Consider the following 18919-nt stretch of genomic DNA (forward strand, 5'->3'; position numbering starts at 1 on the left):
GCTGTAGCTCACAGGTGTTCCCAATATCTGATGCAGCATTATAGACAGATTCTAAACAATTTACACCTTTGCATTTACACAACCTAGATGGTTAATGACTAGAATCAGTTAGACACTGATGTACTGTTGTCTCTGTACCACTGGAGTGACTGGCTATTGCCCGCTTGGGGGACGTTACGTAACAATGTGTGGTTGCTGCAGCCGCCAGCTCGATCTAGAGACAACCTCTGGTAGGCCTGTCACGATAACACATTTTTCTGTGCGATTAATTGCCCAAGAAATTATTGCGATAAGCGATAATATTGCCGTTTTGACACCATTTTCAACTTATATAATGATAATGGCATAATAATGCAAGTACACCCTTTCGAAGATCAATAAACTTTTATTTTTAAAGAACACTGGAACTTGACATCTGGAAGACATTTAAGAAAGACTTTTTTATTGCCAAATATATGAACTGTTTAAAGTAGATTATAAATATAAATAAATACAAAAACTTTTTAACTTAAAACTATGAATAATATATGAACTGTTAACAAAAGTTTACACTATACTTAAATAAATAAAAATAAATACAAAACAGACACACTCTGACTCGTGACTCTGACTTCGGTGCCTGAGCCAATTGAGACCCCCGTGTCAGACCGCTCGGAGACCCCCGTGTCTCCGCGGCTGGGGCTGTCGCAGGCAGGCTTCCGCCCGCCTTCCTCCCCCCGAACGCTTTTGTGAAACCTTTCTCGCCGTGGTCTCCGTTCCTCCCGCCCCGAGCCTTTCCAAGCCGACCCGGAGCCGCGCGGCGCACCACGGAGGAAATGCGCCCGGCGGGGGCCAGCCAGCGCTTGGGAGAGGGCTCGCGAGGAGATCCTCCCACACCTGCACGGGAGCCCTGACGCACGCGGGGCGCGGGCAGCGCGGAGACAAGAGTCTGTCCACCGGCAGCCGCGGCCGACTGCCGGATGGGATCTGCATCGATCTCATTTTTAGCCTTATGCGAGCGGAGTTGACGGAAATCCGTCATAGCGACGGAAAACTTTAATCCCTGAATTTATTGCAGACGGCAAAAAATTATCGCTCATTTTAATTTATCGCGCAATTAATTGATTTATTGCATATCGCGACAGGCCTAACCTCTGGTGGTCTCTCGACTACCTCACAGATGTTAACGTGGGTCTTCGCCCTGTCATATCTAATCAACTCCTTTGGGTTAGCTGTCTGGGGAGATTCAGCACTTAGCATTTGGAGCTTTTTCCATTGGCTAACTGTAGTGTTAAGTTCTGAAATAGTAGTGGTGGTGTTTTTTATCTGAGGCTTATTTTTCATGTCTAGTTTGAGATGTAACACGTGGTGTTACTACTTTTATTATTTTGTATAATCACTCCAAGAAAGGAATTAAGTGTAAAATAGCATATAGCATTTATGACCATTTAGAGAACTTTGTCCTTCTCCCACAGCCCCTTCACATGTTGGATGAGTATGATTTACCCTACCATTCACATGACCGGCCTGAATTATTGTTTCAGTCAGCCAAAGCTCTTATTGATGTGAGCAATGCTGAATGCAAAAGATGCAGCAGGCAAAAGAAACATTTTGCCCGCACCCACTGTGCAAAACCAGCCCAGCACCAAACAGCAGACGCACTAAGTTAGTGATTAGGTAATTAACATAATGAAGCATTCTCTTAGGAGAAAGGTGAGTTAGGCTTAGGGGCTAGTCACACAACTTAAAAATTGAAAATAAGAGTTGTATTATTGTGGCGCATTCCTGACTTCATATCTACCAAGCCATTCTAACAAATAATTTTTAACCAGGGTTTGGTTAAACTGCTCCACCAGTCCATCACTTTGAGGGTGGAGCGAGGTCGCCCCTAACCATTGGCAGATCTCACCAAGCACAGGCAGTGTCCCAGTCAAATGGTTGTCCCATTTCAGTCAGATGATGAAGTTGGCTGGTGATGGTGGCAAAGCCTTGATCGAAGCAGTGGTGATATGAAGCCAGGTCCAGGAAGCTCTGCAGCACACTTATATTAGCACCTTTTCTGGGTTGGTCAGAGAGTAGGGACACTCTACTGGGAAGATTGTGTGGATAGCATCACTTCTGCAACTTCAGTTTCAAGGAGGGCCCACATAAAGGCATTGAGAGCTAGCTACTCTAAGACAGAGGCCGCAAATTGCGGTTAACCATGATGGGCATACAGCTGCACATGTGCTGCAAAGGCCCCCAGGCGCTCTCCTTCTTGACGGTGACGGCTGGCCTAATCTGGTTGGTTAACGGTTGCTGCCCAAATAGGTTTTGCAGTTCTGTTGTCAGGGCGGGGAGGTCTTGCTGCTCTACTGGGGTGAGGTCAATCAGCACCTGTAAAGTCTTTCCCTCCAACGCCAGGGTCAGGTGGGTGGCAGCATCTTCATTGCCCCAGCTGCTATGCCATGATGTGGTTAGTTTAACTTAGGAGTAGTACGGCTCTTGTGGTATTACCCCCGCTGGGGATTAAGGTACAGCAGTAAGGTGTCACAGGCTGTGTATGATTATGTGTGGTTTAGTTGCATTAGTACGAGCAGCAGTGTTGCATTCGGATGGATCAAAATTTAGCAGTTGGCAGCAGTGTGTGGATAGCAACAGTCCTCCCACACACTAGAGCAGTGGTTCTCAAATGGGGGTACGCGCACCCCTGGGGGTACTTGAAGGTACTCCAGGGGGTACGTGAGATTTTTTTGAAATATATTTAAAATAAGCATCCATTCAAAAATCCTTAAATTGTTATTTAATAAATATTCAATGAAATATAAGTGTAAGTTCATGAATTGAATTTTATATTCAGTAGGCTATTCAAATTTCATTATCCTAAAAACCCAGACTACCCCCATACCGATGGTTTGACCCAACCTGGCACACGCCACCTGTCATCACGTGTCATTACTGCCGCCTTGTAAACTCGAGTCGGGGTTGAAGCGCAGCAGCAGTGCCGCTGAAACACGGAGGGACAAGTGCCAAAGAAGGCGAAACCGGAGCCGGCAAAATTCCTTCAGTATTCACAAGAAGGTTGAAACTCTAACTGATGTTTTCAGGTTTATTTGAAACTTCCCTAAACAGCACTGTGAGAGCGTGTGTCTCTTCGGAGCGTCGCTAAAACATCACACTGTTCTGTTGTGAAGTAACAGATTCATAACAGGAAGTCCGCGTCTCCACCGGAACACTTTCAAAATAAAAGCTTGTAATACAAAACCGGAAATGAAATTGTCTGACCTTAAAGCGAGCAAATATTTCACAATAAAATAACAGAAAGACACTTCAACAATATTAACAATGACATAGATTTGGTTATTAACACTTTGTGTTTTTTCTGTGGGGTGAGATTAGCCAACAGTGGCATGAAGCCAGCACATCTTCAGCGGTATCTCCAGACAAAACATGAAAGTCATGTTGGTGAGCCACCTGAGTTTTTCAAGAGGAAACTTTCTGAATTCAGGTCATCTCAAGACACGATGCGAAAAGCCTCTCCAAAGCAAATGGAAACAAGCTACCTGTCACTTATCAGGAAAAACTCCTGGAAGTGTGATCTGACCGTGGCCTCCAGGTGAAGTTTGCCACATCCACACTCACACAGTTCTGGGTGTGTGAAGCAGGAGCACCCTGACCTGGGACAGAAAGATTTGGAGCAACTGCTACCCTTTTCCTACACATATTTATGTGAGGCCTCCTTCTCTGCAATAACTGTGATCAAAACAAAGCAAAGAAATAGACTGTGCCTGGAGAAGAGCTTGATCACAGCAGTTGCTTCCCTGCCACCAAGGCTGACAAAGATCCTCAGTGAAGCATAAGCACAAGTTTCTCACTAAAATGTAAATGGAAAAGCACTCACTCAGTTCAATGGAACAATGTGATCACCAGTGTTGACAGTTTGTAAATTTAAGATCAGTATTTTTTTCGATCCTTAAAGAAGACATTTTTACTTTTATTTAAAATGAAGTTAATGATTTTCTTGTTTCTGAAGAAGTGTTTATCTATAGTTAAGTTCATGAGTTCAGTTTGAGAACATATCTTTATTATGATCCCAAAAGAGGTCACTTTCAGTTGATAATAATTTGTATGTGCACAAATCTATATTTATAATTGAGATAATTATTTAGTTATATAAGTCTAGTTATTTTTATAACATTTTATTTCCAAATAGTTCAAGAGAGACCACTACAAATGAGCAATGTTATGGACATTGATGGAGTTTTAAATTTGAAAGTGTCTAGTTACAAGGTTTATTAAAATCAGACACTAATGGCACAGCACTGTGTGTTACACCTTTCTTTCAACCAAAAATGCTTTGCGCTTGTAATGGGGTACTCGGCAGAATTTTTTTTTCAAAGGGGGTACATCACTGAAAAAAGGTTGAGAACCACTGCACTAGAGGGACAAGAAGTCACAATTCATCAGATCATTGGGGTAGACATAAGGATGTCTGCCCAGAAACCGGTGCTTTTTTATGACAATGCTAAGTATTGCAAGAGGAGAACCTACAAGTCAACTCAAAACCACCTTCTCCGAAATATCAAACTAATTCATACTTATATGTCAATTATTAAGTGTGTTTTCCTAATTTATGCCTCTTGTTTTGATGCCATTTATCACCCAGAGTGGTATAGTTCAGAACCTCCCATTCCCATCAGCTACCTCTGATGCCTCACCTCCATCCCCCCCATCACCACACTCTCCTCTCTGCACCCACTACCTGGATGAGTTCAGTTCATGTGGCGCCTTCCTTTTGTCGCAGAAACTAAGAAGTCTGGAGCGGCAAATCACAGAGACAAAGATGACAAGTGAGATGAGGAGGTCAGCTCTGGACCCCTCCTGTCTCCTCACCCCACCCAACACCCCCCTCATAGATCTTGTTAGTTTGGTAAAGGCAGGCCAGGATAAATGGACAAAGGCCAACAATGAGACAGTTCCCTGGACCTACGATGTAGATGCACCTGACAAAGGTATAGAAAAGTATAGAAAGACTTTTTAAGGCTGTCATGTTCTGGAAAATGAACTGAATATCTGTCCTATTTTGTTCTCTCTTAGGTGGATTAGTATTTGAATGTCTGGCTGCATTGAAGGTAGACCGTTTGAAGACAGACTGCCCCAATATGAAAAGAATTTTGGAACTAAAGGAGGAGGAGGAGCAACAGGAGAAGGAAGAAGAGGACAACCATTATAATGACAATAATGGGGAGGTGTTCAGCTTGGAACTGGAAAGAGGTGAAAGAGGACTTGGCCTTGCTCTGGTTGACACGAGGGTGAGTGAGGGATATGTAAATGAGTGAATTACTATGAAATGCATCTTCCCATTGCTATAGTTACATTTGACCACAGTTGTTGATGGTGCACAGGGACTTTTCTTGGATCTTGAGCGGTCTTGAGGACTTGTAGTATTTATTGACAGTATTTACTGACTGAAGTAAGCATTCGTCATGCGTCACTCCTATACTGCCTACTTCCAGCTGATTGAACACGGATGAAACACATTAGGAACAGGTGCAGACGATCACAAGGGCGGGAAACAGAACAAAGGCAGGACACAAGGAGCAAATTTTCAAAATAAAACAGTAAACAGAACTCAAGGGAAAGTGACTGGACACAAAACTAAACCCAAGGAAACACAGATAATAGTCAATTAACAAAACACAAGCAAATGTCCACGAAGAAAAGTGTCAAGCCAAAACCCAAAACTCCAAAGAGTCCAAAGTCATGACACTTACTTATTCAAAGCAAACAACTATCATTGTGTATGATTTGTTCTTTGTGTTGCCACTAATTGACAAATGTTACCACAAATGTTAATAACCTAATACACTTAGTTGAGATGATTAAGGCACATCATTAGCATGTTAGCACTGTCATTGTGAGCATAACAGCAGGCTAATGCATTTATCTCAAAGGGGGTTGACACTCATGGAGGTGTGTCAGGCAACTCCAAACATTTTTACATTAGGAACATTTTGACCTGATCCTCCAGGAAACATCCTTGAGGGTGAAAGGCATCTTCATCCGCTCAGTGGTTCCAGACTCTCCTGCAGCCCGGTGTAAGAAGCTGCTACCAGGAGACAGGATCCTGGCTGTAAATGGAGTCAGTCTGCTTGGGCTGGACCACAAGAGGTAATGATAAAGTCCAGATCTGAACAAACATATATTTAAACTTCAAATGAAGATATCACTTTCTTAAATATGTCTTCTGCTTCTTTGTCTCTGTCAGTGGAAAAGAGCTGATCCAGTTATCGGGGGACAAACTGAGATTATTGGTGACCAGATGTGGTTGGATGGCTGAGGCTATTAAGACCGGATGCTGACTGCATTTTTCACACCGCATTTTTCTTACCAATAGACTGATGAAGCATCTGAAGCACACTTAAATCTGTCAAGGAGAGCTTGTAGAATTTTCAGCGCACTATGATATTAGCTTCATCCTGCTTGACCAGATTTCCGCTGCTCAACTGAGATTAATAACTACAGTTAGGTGACAAATTTAAGAAAAAATCTGCATTGAGAACGTTAAAATGTTCTTCCATCACAAGCCTCTATAATAGCTTTGTTGGTTAACATTATAGTTGCTCCAAGCCTTTCAAAATACATATTTTCCTTGACTGCCTTGATTATGTCTGTAATCAGTGGTGTCTAGTACCAAAATCATCCATGCATACAAGGCTGGACTGGCCATCTGGCATACCAGGGCACTTTCCTGGTGGGCCTAAGTGCCTATTGGGCTGAGGCAGTTATCTTGTTGTCTTATTGGCCCACGAGATGTTTTGTCCTTAATTGATACAGCTCTCAACTGATCACCACCTAATAGCGTTAGTTCTGCATTGCAGAGGAATAGCAAGGGTAATATGGGAACATCGAAGTTGAGGCCCTTACCCATGGGATCTTTAACTCCCACCTCCTCCCCACTTTGCACCTCAACGGAGCCTTTGGACATGGAATCGGAGTGGGCCAGGTTCAAAGCCTCCATTGTAGATGTGGGTCCCAAGAGTTTAGTTGGGAGTACTGCAGGAATATGTGCTGTTGTTAAAAGCAAATCCTTTTGCATTTAAAAAAAAACAAACTTACAGTGTAACCAAACTACACTGTATTCATTGATTGTCTGTCTGTTGTTGTAATGCACTCATTGCTGGCTGTAAAAACAAATTGCTCCATAGGGACATGAACAGGATTTTGAGGCATTGCCAGGGGGAGGAATGTGTCCGGTCAGTAAACTAATTCCCTGAGAATCAGCTGTTAAAATTCGAACTGAAATAATCACCAGTTTAATAAAGAAACAAGTTAAGAAATACCAACTGACATTTTATCTGACATAAAAAGGTGTAGGAGGGGGTTTAGGGAACAGGTTTACGTTTTCAAAATTGTCATCAGTTCTCAAATGTTAAACAATTGACCTCATTAGGCTAAGCTGGGGTAGATGTAATTCATGTTTAAAGAACCATTGTGAAGGTTTTATGGAGAATAATGGGCTAAATATATACAGCTATACAGTTGATCATAGAGTTTATAGCAGATCAACCACTGAGTGAGATACAAACCTCTGATAGAGTTAGCCTGAATGCAAGAACTCCTCTACACTACACTAAAGAATTTTGTAGCCTTCTTATTTGATGGCAGATAAAGTTTAACAACAACAAAACAGAATACAGTCTTTAAAAAAATGCAATACAGCGCTTGAACCTCATCAGGAAATTGGATCATATGCTGTAAGAACATTTCAGAAACTGTCTACAGAAGCCTTGTCGAAAGCATAATGTAAATTATCCAAATCCATCTCATCCAAATGTTCACCTTTCAATTTCATTGCTTCAATGTATATTGTTCATTTATTCCATTTTGCCTAATCCCTGAATTATCATCCTTGTAAATATTCCATTTATAGTAGATATTAGTCAATAAACATCATATTTGGTTGTTGCATTGTGTTCTTTTAACATAGAGAATAAAGTACATAAATACATGTCAACTTAAAAAGGTCAAAAATCTGTTTCTGTTTCATAGTTTTTATAATTTTTTATCACATTATTAAAATCACATCATTCACTAGGATGCCGTTAAATAAACACTTTTACAGACAGAATAATTTTGGTTTCATCACATCAAACAGACATGATAACATAAATTGGATAATTTCACATGTGAATAGACTATGTAATTAAACGTGAATCATGTCTCATGTTTGTGAGTTTTAATAAAGTTTGTTGAATGTGAACAATGATCACCCTATATTATTACAAAAACTCCAAAACAAATTTCCCTACACGGAGAATGAAGTATATTGTTTCGTATTTATAAATGTGTTTTTTATGTTGATCTGAATCAGTTTGCTCAATTTCATGGAACCATACAAGATCAATATGATAAAAAAAATACAAATAAACAAGTCAAATATAAATATCAGAAAATAACGTAATCTTTTTACACACATAAAAAAGTCAACAGCAATAAAATGAGAAATAAACAAAGCTTTAGAATAACGAGTGCAGTTTAACAGTTCAATTGAGCAGATTTCTCTTGAAGGAACAACATGATGAATACAATCTTAATCTCTTACTGCTCTGATCTACTGTCACAGAGACACTCACAGGTAACAGCTTCACTGGGGAATGATCTATAATGTGAAAGAATGGAAACATCTTCTGAAAGTGAAGTGAAAGTGTGTGTCCGAACCATGGTGGGGAGCGGCCGACTACAGGCAGTCAGTCGTCCCTTCTCGACATGGCATCAGCGTTCCCATGCAGCCTTCCGGCTCTGTGTTCCACTGTCAACTTAAAGTCCTGTAGGTGTAGAAACCAACGGGTTATTCTGGCATTCCTATGTGTGTGTGTATGGATATTTAGACATCTTGGATATCCTTGCGGTCTCACTACCCTACCCTGAGTCCAGCCCAGCTGAGCCATCTACTGAGTCTATACAGCCAAGGGTCTTCCTGCAGACACAAGTGGATTCCACCAGTGCAGGATGAAGCAGCAGTACTTAAAACTGGTGAGTGATGATCATACTGGTGGCCTGTTAATTCTGCGTCAGCGTCCTATACTAATCATGGATATGAAAATCATGTCATTTAAGTAGAATGTAACACGTCCTTTTCCTTCCTCAGCTGATATCCTGGAAAGTTTTGACACCCAGCATCCTCTGGAGCTGCCTGGCGGGGGTTACCAGTTCCAACTAAGAAGGGCAGTAACAGATTTAGCCTTAAGTGAACAGCTGGACAAGCTCAAAGTCTACTGGAGTCACAACTACTCTGGAGCATGAGGTACAAAAATGAAAATTCATGCTTTTATATTTTAAAATGATATTTAAATATGCAAACTAAACAATATAAATATCGCTGGGAGAAAAAGGGAGTAAAAGAGCTGGGAGCGTGACAGTTAGCATAGTAATAAAACTGTCGTCTCCAGGAACTAATTCCTGTTATATCTGAATATGTTGAGCCTGGGGTTTGTCAAAAGGGTCCAGAACATGAAATGGAAATATTTGTTGAACTATTAAACATGGACTCATGTGTTTGACAACCTACAAAAAACCAGAAGCCTCCGGTAGTGGAGCTGTCTCCTTCTTTATCATATCATCACATATGTCCTTTTTTCAGCAAACATAAATATATAATATTCTATAAAATATAAATATGATCATTTCAAATGCACGACCACTGCCTCACTGAACTGCTGCAGCTCACAGGTGTTCCCACTGTGTCTGATGCAGCATTATAGACAGATTCTAAACAATTTTCACCTTTGCATTTACACAACCTAGATGATTAATGACTAGAATCAGTTAGACACTGATGTACTGTTGTCTCTGTACCACTGGAGTGACTGGCTGTTGCCCGCTTGGGGGACGTTACGTTACAATGTGTGGTTGCTGCAGCCGCCAGCTCGATCTAGAGACAACCTCTGGTGGTCTCTCGACTACCTCACAGATGTTAACGTGGGTCTTCGCCCTGTCATATTTAATCAACTTCTTTGGGTTAGCTGTCTGGGGAGATTTAGCACTTAGCTTTTGGAGCTTTTCCATTGGCTAACTGTAGTTTTTAATAGGGATGCACCGATCCGCTTTTTTCACCTCCGATACCGATACCGATATCTGAGGTTTAGTATCGGCCGATACCGATCCGATACCGATACTTATTAAACAGTCGGATTCCCCTGGTCTGCACCAGTTCTGAGTCAGCTGCTAGGCGCCAGCCGAGGCGCACCGCCGGAGGGGCCCCCCCGCGCGACCGGGCCCGGACCGGAGGGTTCCCCCAGCGGGCGACGTAGCTGAGGTGATCCCCGAGAAGGGCCCGACACGCGTCCAGAGTCGTCGCCGGTGCGGAAGGCGGGCCGTCGGAGGGGACCGGGTACGGCGGTTGGCAGCGGCGGCGACTCTGGACGCGTGTCGGGCCCTTCACGGGGATCACCTCAGCTACGTCGCCCGCTGGGGGCCCCTCCGGCGGACACCACCCCGCGGTCCCAAGAAAATGAGAAAAAGCCCCCGGCACCAGCGACGCCGTGAGGCGCCACCGGACCCCCCCAGTGTGCTGTTAAACTCATAAGTGACACGGGGGAGCTGATCCTTTCGCTCGCTGCATTTTGTAAACACGGCGTGTTGCTTGCGTATGACGTCACTCACAGCGCACAGCATAGAATTACACTGAATAGATCCGCCGATATGGATCGGCCCATTGTCACCGATACCCGATCTAGAAATTTCTTCAATATCGGTACCGATACCGATACAAATGTCGGATCGGTGCATCCCTAGTTTTTAAGTTCTGAAACAGTAGTGGTGGTGTTAATTATCTGAGGCCACTTTTTCATGTCTAGTTTGAGATGTAACCCGTGGAGTTACTACTTTTATTATTTTGTATAATCACTCCAAGAAAGGAATTAAGTGTACAATAGCATATAGCGTTTATGACCGTTTAGAGAGCTCTGTCCTTCTCCCACAGCCCCTTCACATGTTGAATTAGTATGACTTACCCTACCATTCACATGACCGGCCTGAATTATTGTTTCAGTCAGCCAAAGCTGTTATATATGTAAGCACTGCTGAATGCAAAAGATGCAGCAGGCAAACAAAACATTTTGCCCGCACCCACTGTGCAAAACCAGCCCAGCACCAAACAGCAGACGCACTAAGTTAGCGATTAGGTAATTAACATAGTGAAGCATTTCCTCAGGAGTTAGGAGAGTACATTTTGGTGTAATGTGACACAACTTCAAACTTGAAAATAAGAGATGTATTATTGTGGTGCATTCCTGACTTCATATCTACCAAGCCATTCTAAGAAAAACTTTTTATACCCTGTTCATACCTTAGTATTCCATCAAATCTGGCCTGGGTGCAGTTAAACGGCTCCACCAGTCCATCACTTTAAAGGGGACATATTATGAAAATTCCACTTTTGTAGTGCTTCTACACGTTAATTTGGGTATCTGGCATGTCTACCGTCCCAGAAACTCTGGAAAAAAACAACTCCCGCGATTTGTTTTGGTTCCTCTATGTCAGAAACTACGCTCGGCGTCGAATGGGAATACACCAAACTAATACGTAACAGATAAAAATGCCCATGTAGTACACCCCCCCCCCCCACCACTCGAACCACCCCTAGAACCACCACTCGACCCTCCCACTTTTTCAGTTCATCGAGTCCGGCCAGCAGCCATTCAATTCTTGCAAGCCTTGGAAACACTTGGATAAGCTAACTGCAGCATGAGTCGACTTCCACACCTAAGATGCTCAGTGCTCGGCTGCACAAATCCAGAGCTGCCAACTCTCACGCTTTCGCCATATGACACACGCTTTTGCATGTTTTTACACGCACTCACGCCACACATCCAATTTCTCACGCCAAAAAAAAAATCTGATTTTGGGCCGAGGCGCGCACGGCGCACCTCTCTCTCTCTCTCGCTCACTCGCATGCCCACTGCCTCTGGAGATGGGGGCGTGTTTATCGTGGGGGGGGGGGCAGCGCGAGACCCAAGCGTCCGGAGGTTATTCGGGCTGCCTTGGCCGACCGGGGTCGAGCAGGCTGTACCGGTGATGATCCCTCCGCAGGTTTCTTCAGAAACTATGTTACGAGTTTATATATCTGTGGCTTGCCACAATTCTGTCTCTGAGCTCCTTGGGCAGTTCCTTCGACCTCATGATTCTCATTTGCTCTGACATGCACTGTTAGCTGTAAGGTCTTATATAGACAGGTGTGTGCCTTTCCTAATCAAGTCCAATCAGTTTAATTAAACACAGCTGGACTCCAATGAAGGAGTAGAACCATCTCAATGATGATCAGAAGAAATGGACAGCATGTGAGTTAAATATGAGTGTCACAGCAAAAGGTCTGAATACTTATGACCATGTGATATTTCAGTTTTTCTTTTTGAATAAATTTGCAAAAATTTCTACATTTCTGTTTTTTTCTTTTAAACATACATGTAGAAGAGACAGTGAATCCTCATCTGTGGATGGCACACAGACCCCCACATTAGTGAGATGTCGGACCCTGATGGGTAGCACACAACTTATCTAATCTTGGATGGATGGAGGTTGTCAGGCAGAGGGTCTAATCAGCCTCACAATATGTTGGATGCATGTTAATGTGTATTGAAAGAGACAATTACATTTGTGAAAAAAAAGAAAAAAAAATATAAAAAATTCAAAAAATTGTATAATCAACCAAAGATTTCGCGGACCCCCTGCAGTACCTCCGCGGACCCCCTAGGGGCCGCGGACCCCCTGTTGAAGACCTCTGCTCTACACTGCTAAGAACTCTATAAACCTTCACTGTTCTATATATAATCTTTAATAGTAAATATTGAGATTTCTACTTGAACTAGATCTAAATGAGACTGATCTTAATTAATAAATTGGCTATCTTTTCCCTTCTGTGAAGGGTGGTGCCCCGCGAGAGCTTAAACAAACTAAAGTTATGATTTAAATACTTAAATATTAATGTTTTATTTTGATAACCATATGAATTGAATGCCTTAAGGCATACCAGCTTATGGTGTGGCTTATACAGAGGGAAAACAAGAGAGATATATAAGCTGTCGGCGATAAGCCACAGCATCATTTCATTAGACAGGTGAATCAGTTCCCTGAGCCTGCTGCTGACATTCTGCTCAGTCTTTGCTTTGAACTATGACTGAGGCCGACATGTACTTTTGGTACAAAGGGATTTATCTTAATTCCAAAATTCACGCAGTGGAGGGCCTGAAAAAATACGAAGAGTTCACTTTTCGCCAGGATGATGTCATCATTGTAACATATTCCAGATCAGGTAAAAAGCTTAAATTTTAAGCTCCTACTTGTTGTAGGAATATTCTGTTGTTGTTGGCCAAGTGTTATTTTTAATGGGTAGCTTTATATATATTTAAATATATATATACGCTCCTGATCAAAATCTTAAGACCAGTTAAAAAATTGCATGAATTTGCATTTTGCACTGTTGGATCTTAGGAAGGTTCTAAGTAGAGCTTCAAAATGCAAAAAGAAGAAATGGGAACAAGAGACCAAAAGTTGTGAGCAGGCAGTTTATTGAAAACAACAATTTAACTCAACTAGGCTGTTCATCAGCTGATCAAAAGTTTAAGACCACAGCCTTTAAAAGCCAAAATCTGTGCAAAAATTTGGATTCCATGTCATTTCCTGTCAAGTACTCACCCTGTGAAGATCTCTTGATGGCAAAGGCAAAAAAGCTCACCGTCTTTGAACGTGGTAGGATTGTTGAACTGCATAAACAAGGCCTCTCACAACGTGCCATCGCTGCTGATGTTGGACGCAGTAAGACAGTCATTTTGCATTTCTTAAAAGATCCTCAGGGTTATGGAACAAAAAAATCAAGTGGTAGACCCAAAAAAATCTCACCGGCGCTGAGCCGGAGGATCCGAATGGCTATCCGTCAAGACACGGGACGATCCTCGTCCCAAATTAAGGCCATTACTGGTGCTGACTGCAGCCCAGTAACCATCAGACGGCATCTGCGAAGGAAGGGCTTCAAAAACAAGAAACGCCTTCAAAGGCCACGTCTCCTTCAACACCACAAAATTGCCCGTTTAGACTTTGCAAGGGAGCACCAAACATGGGACATTCAAAGGTGGAAGAAATTTTTATTCTCTGACTAGAAAAAATTTAACCTTGATGGTCCTGATGGCTTCCAACGTTACTGGTATTACAAGGAGATGCCACCTGAGATGTTTTCTACGCGGCACAGTGGAGGGGGCGCCATCATGATCTGGGGTGCTTTTTACTTCAATGGAACAATGGAGATCCAGGTTGTGCAGGGGCGTCAAACAGCAGCTGGCTATGTGGAGATGTTGCAGCGGGCATCCCTCATCCCTCGTCTGTGTGGTAACGACTGGGTTTTTCAGCAGGACAACGCTCCAATTCACAATGCCCGTCTGACCAAGACTTTTTTCCAGGAGAATAACATCACTCTTTTGGACCATCCTGCGTGTTCCCCTGATCTTAATCCAATTGAGAACATTTGGGGATGGATGGCAAGGGAAGTTTACAAAAATGGACTTCAGTTCCAGACAGTGGATGCCCTTCGTGAAGCCATCTTCACCACTTGGTGCAACATTCGCACTAGCCTTTTGGAAACACTTGCATCAAGCATGCCAAAACGAATTTTTGAAGTGATCAACAATAATGGTGGAGCTACTCATTACTGAGTCAGTTTTTGACACTTTAATTTCTGTTTTAGGAGGTTTTTTTGTTTTTTTTTAGCTGTGGTCTTATACTTTTCATCAGCTGATGACCAGCCTACTTCAGTTAAATTGTTGTTTTCAATAAATTGCCTGCTCACAACTTTTGGTTTCTTGTTCCCATTTCTACTTTTTGCATTTTGAAGCTCTACTTAGAACCTTCCTAAGAGCCAACAGTGCAAAATGCAAATTCATGCAATTTTTTAACTGGTCTTAAGATTTTGATCAGGAGTGTATGTGTGTGTGTGTGTGTGTGTGTGTGTGTGTGTGTGTGTGTGCGGTCAGCGAGCATCAGAGAGAAAGAGCTGGAGTGTAGGAATTACAAAGAATGAGGTAGAGGTACAGCTGATAGACAAAAACATTTTCTAACAGTGTTAAAAATATTTTGTTACGCCTTATTGGAACGCCTGCTATAACTCAACCAGTTAAGTTAAACGATGGCTGCAGGTAATCCTCTCACATTCTTCAATCTATTGCTCCTGGACCTTCATCCTTTTCTCACCCATCTTATCAACCCTTCCCTGTCAACTGCTGTCTCCCTAACTCTGTAGGCCACTCAAGTGAGACTACCCTTCTTGCTGTCGCTGAGATACTTCACACTGCTAGAGAAGCCTCTAGGCCGGGGCATGGTTCTGCGTTTTCAGAGACAACCAAGGACACGCAAGCGCAACAGCGCCTTGCGTGCTTGCGTACCCCTTCTTGCGTGCGTCGCCCAATTTTTGTAACTATACGACAAAGCTAAGCAAGCCTCACACTGCGCAGCCCGCAAGGCTGTGATTGGTCTGCTAACTACATCCTTTTCGGAGTCACATTTCCGGTTTCATGCCCCATAATACTGGCAGAAATGAAGGAAGATTTAGAAGAACGAATATGGACCAAATAGAAGAGTGTTTGGCACAAGAGATCCAAAAGTATGACTACTTGTATAACCCGTCATTGACGGAATACAAGGACGCCAGATGACCTGCAATTCCTGGAGGAGATCTCGGCTAACATCGGTTTGCAGGTTGACAAGTGTATGAAGCTGTAGAGAGATCAGGGACAAATTTGTCTGCCAGAAAAAGGCTATGAGGAGCAGCAGTGGCGATGTAAATAAACAGGCGATGACGACTGCCATACACGAAGAAGGCGTCTCTAAGGACGTCTTCGACAAAAAACGATACTCCACCTACTGCTCTGGCGCTGAATTGCATAAATTAAAACGAGTCCATCGACACAACTGCGTGAAAAGCCGCAGTCGCAGTTGCAGAACCATTGGCCGGCCTTCTCTCTCCTCCATCTTCATCCTTCTAACCCAGGGGTCGGCAACCCGCGTATCCGGAGCAGCATGTGGCTCTTCAGCCCCTCTGCAGTGGCTCCCTGTACAGTGTTGGGTTCAATGAAGCAATGGAACCAGTAAAAACACTGAGTTTCTCTGGTCACAGCTGCTCAGTGATCAGAGCAGAAGCTGCAGTTGGTTTGTACCGAGCTGCATCTTCTGTGTCCTCCTCCACTCTGCTCTCATCTAAACTCAGGACTCAGTGTTAAGATGAGCAGAGCGACACGCAGACATGATCCGACAACATCAATTCATAACTTAACACATGACCTAACGTTTGTTACTTAAATCATCCCAATAAAAAACGAACTATGAACGTGAGGTTGTACATTTTTGGAACTGTGAACTTAGTTCAAACTTTAAAACCAATTACTATGAGCGAGGATTAGTTCATTTTCATCAGCATAAACTGAACTTTGAACTAGTTCATTTTAAGTGTGAAGTGGCTCAACACAGAGTATAACTACATATAAAACATTATCAAATATGTTTTGCGGCTGTAAGAGGGAGTTATTGGCTCTTTTGATATCAAAGGTGGCCAAACCCTGAACTATGGTATAAAAGTTGCATATTGTGTGGATTTTTAAAGTTCATTCCATATGAGAGTTTTATTTGATTCAACTATTCTTGAAACCTGTTCAGGTACGCACTGGATGAAGGAGATTATCCCCCTGATCCTCAGTGGAGGAGACCCAGCCTCTGTAAAGAATTCTGTCAGCATGGACCGTGTTCCCTGGCTGGAGGTGAATCGGCCCGACTTGGACATTTCACAGAGGCTGTCACCGCGCATATATTGTACACACTTCCTTCACTATATGATGCCACCAAGCTTCTTTGAAGCAAAGCCAAAGGTACGGCTGCCATACAGTTTGTTTATTTACATTCGAAAAAGCAGCCAATTATCCCAAAGACCTGTGATGTTGTTGAATATGACACCTTTGGGGAGGCAAAATGTAAACACACAGACGAACAGGAGTGTTGTTCTAAAATGACGGTAAATAAAATACTTTAAAGTAATGCTACACACTAAATACTTCTACAAATGCAGGGAAATTTGAAAATAAAAGTTTACCACTTAATAAACAAAGTGATGAATTGCGACATGAACACCTACTTATAGCATTTTACACAGTAGCTTCAGACTGACCTGAGTGAATCAGAGGGCAACGGGGAAGACAAATAAGTCATCACTCAAGACTGGGGGGGGATTGATGTTCAAAGTAGAATCTTTAAATCATTAATGGATGATGTATTGTCACTGCAGGTCATTTATCTCATGAGGAACCCCAAAGATGTGTTTACATCTGTCTTACATTTTTCGGAGGCATCCTCCCTCGTGGTGAAGCCAGGCCCACAAAGCGAGTTCCTGCAGAAGTTCCTTGAGGGAAAAGGTTGGCCTCACTATTACACCTGTGCATCTAAAGCCCACTACAGGCATGAACTGGCAGAATTGTGTCCAAATTTTTTCCAGAGTTTGCCTTTCACACATGAGCACGGCAGTTAATATGTTTTTGTTTAGAGCCCTGATACCCAAAAGTTCGTTTGACATCTTAGTCGTTGTCCTCTGTATAGAACCATTTTTTGCTCCGGAGATATTTATTGTTTTTGTTCTTTTTTATTCCTGTATCTATATCAGTTGTGTCAACACACCCACTCGCTCGTGATTAGTCCTGAAGAGGGTCTCCTGCTGTATTCCCACATTAGCTCATTCAGATTTTTTGTAGAGTTTAGGAGCTGACCGGAGAAAATCCAGAGGCTCTAAGGGGTTAAAGTGTATGTCTGAAAAAAGCTTAAAAGTATTTATTCATATTACAATAAAATGCCATTCAATACAATGCAGTACACAAGACAGTGGGTGACAGAACATTATCAATTCAATTCATGAAATAGCTATGGCCATAGGGGAGGCCATTAATGACCTTTAGTGCTGGGAAAGACGCCACTCAATAAATGTATTATTATTATACATACATTAAAGTTAATGAATAATTCTTAAAGAAAATTTGAATTTGTGATTTTCTCTCCCTTTTAGTTTGTCTTGGTTCATGGTTTGACCATATAAAGGGTTGGCTGAATGCTGAAGATAAAGATCGCATCATGTACATCTCCTATGAAGAGATGATAATGGTGAGATTTAGCAGTACCTCATGAAATACTTAGTGACAACTGAAAAATTAAGGGAGGAGTGTGAGCTGGGATCTTTTTCTTTTCGTTGGTGCAGGACCTGAAGGACTCTGTGGCCAGAATTGCTCAGTACTTGGAGACACCCCTGACCACAGAGGCGATAGAGAAGATATCAGACCAATGTTTGTTCAAGAATATGAAGCAGAACAACATGTCAAACTTCTCTGCCGTTTCTAAGGAACAATGGGACAAGAAAAAGTCACCATTTTTAAGGAAAGGTGTGTTTCAATAAACAACAGCACGGTTACTATGTGTTCAAATGAAATTACATGCTATACTTCTGAATAAAAAACATAACAGTTCATTCAATTAAGGACACATTTTCACAAATTGTTCCCTCAAATGATTCCTCTTGTGTGTTGTGTTTCAGGAGTAGCTGGAGACTGGAAAAACCAACTAACAGTGGCAGAGGCAGAGTACTTTGATGCTGTTTACAAGTTCAAAATGAAGGATGTAAAACATAACTTTCCATGGAATTAAAATAACGGTAATCATCCCAACACACAATGATGCACAAAGACCTGAAAAGAAGATGAAGTTGGTTGTGGTTCGTGTAGTAGAAAACTAACTAAGCATGGTTGACAAACTATTTTGTATTTGGACAGTAAGAGTTTGAAGCCTTGTCAAGAGACTTTTATGACTTGTATCTACATACAACAAATGTTTGATGACTTGAGCTATTTTATGATCGGAATTTTTAATGGCGTGAATACAGTGAGAC

General features: G+C 42.3%; 2 protein-coding genes across 2 annotated transcripts in view; both read left to right on the plus strand.

The window, feature by feature from the left end:
- Positions 1 to 6320, plus strand: part of radil2b (Ras association and DIL domains 2b) — a 37619-nt gene extending 31299 nt beyond the window's left edge. The window contains exons 16-19 of the mRNA XM_061094455.1: positions 4625 to 4970; positions 5056 to 5270; positions 5990 to 6129; positions 6227 to 6320. Of these exons, the coding sequence (XP_060950438.1) occupies positions 4625 to 4970; positions 5056 to 5270; positions 5990 to 6129; positions 6227 to 6320 (795 nt within the window). The remainder of the gene's footprint in view (positions 1 to 4624; positions 4971 to 5055; positions 5271 to 5989; positions 6130 to 6226) is intronic.
- Positions 6321 to 13131: 6811 nt separating this feature from the next.
- LOC133028321 (sulfotransferase 2B1-like) lies at positions 13132 to 18678 on the plus strand. Its single transcript, XM_061095515.1, has 6 exons — positions 13132 to 13270; positions 16657 to 16865; positions 17279 to 17405; positions 18047 to 18141; positions 18236 to 18416; positions 18569 to 18678. Exons 1-6 carry the CDS (start codon positions 13132 to 13134, stop codon positions 18676 to 18678), a joined length of 861 nt encoding a protein of 286 aa, XP_060951498.1.
- The last annotated feature ends 241 nt before the right edge of the window (positions 18679 to 18919 follow it).

The sequence above is a fragment of the Limanda limanda genome, chromosome 21 (assembly GCF_963576545.1).
Source record: "Limanda limanda chromosome 21, fLimLim1.1, whole genome shotgun sequence".
In the NCBI taxonomy this organism is placed as follows: Eukaryota; Metazoa; Chordata; class Actinopteri; order Pleuronectiformes; family Pleuronectidae; genus Limanda; species Limanda limanda.

What these genes read in the sequence shown, in the direction of transcription:
- LOC133028321 (XM_061095515.1), top strand. Translation starts at nt 13,132, where the DNA reads ATGACTGAGGCCGACATGTACTTTTGGTACAAAGGGATTTATCTTAAT. An exon ending in TGTAACATATTCCAGATCAG is followed by an intron (nt 13,271 to 16,656) that starts GTAAAAAGCTTA and finishes AAACCTGTTCAG; the next exon opens with GTACGCACTGGATGAAGGAG. An exon ending in GTCACCATTTTTAAGGAAAG is followed by an intron (nt 18,417 to 18,568) that starts GTGTGTTTCAAT and finishes GTTGTGTTTCAG; the next exon opens with GAGTAGCTGGAGACTGGAAA.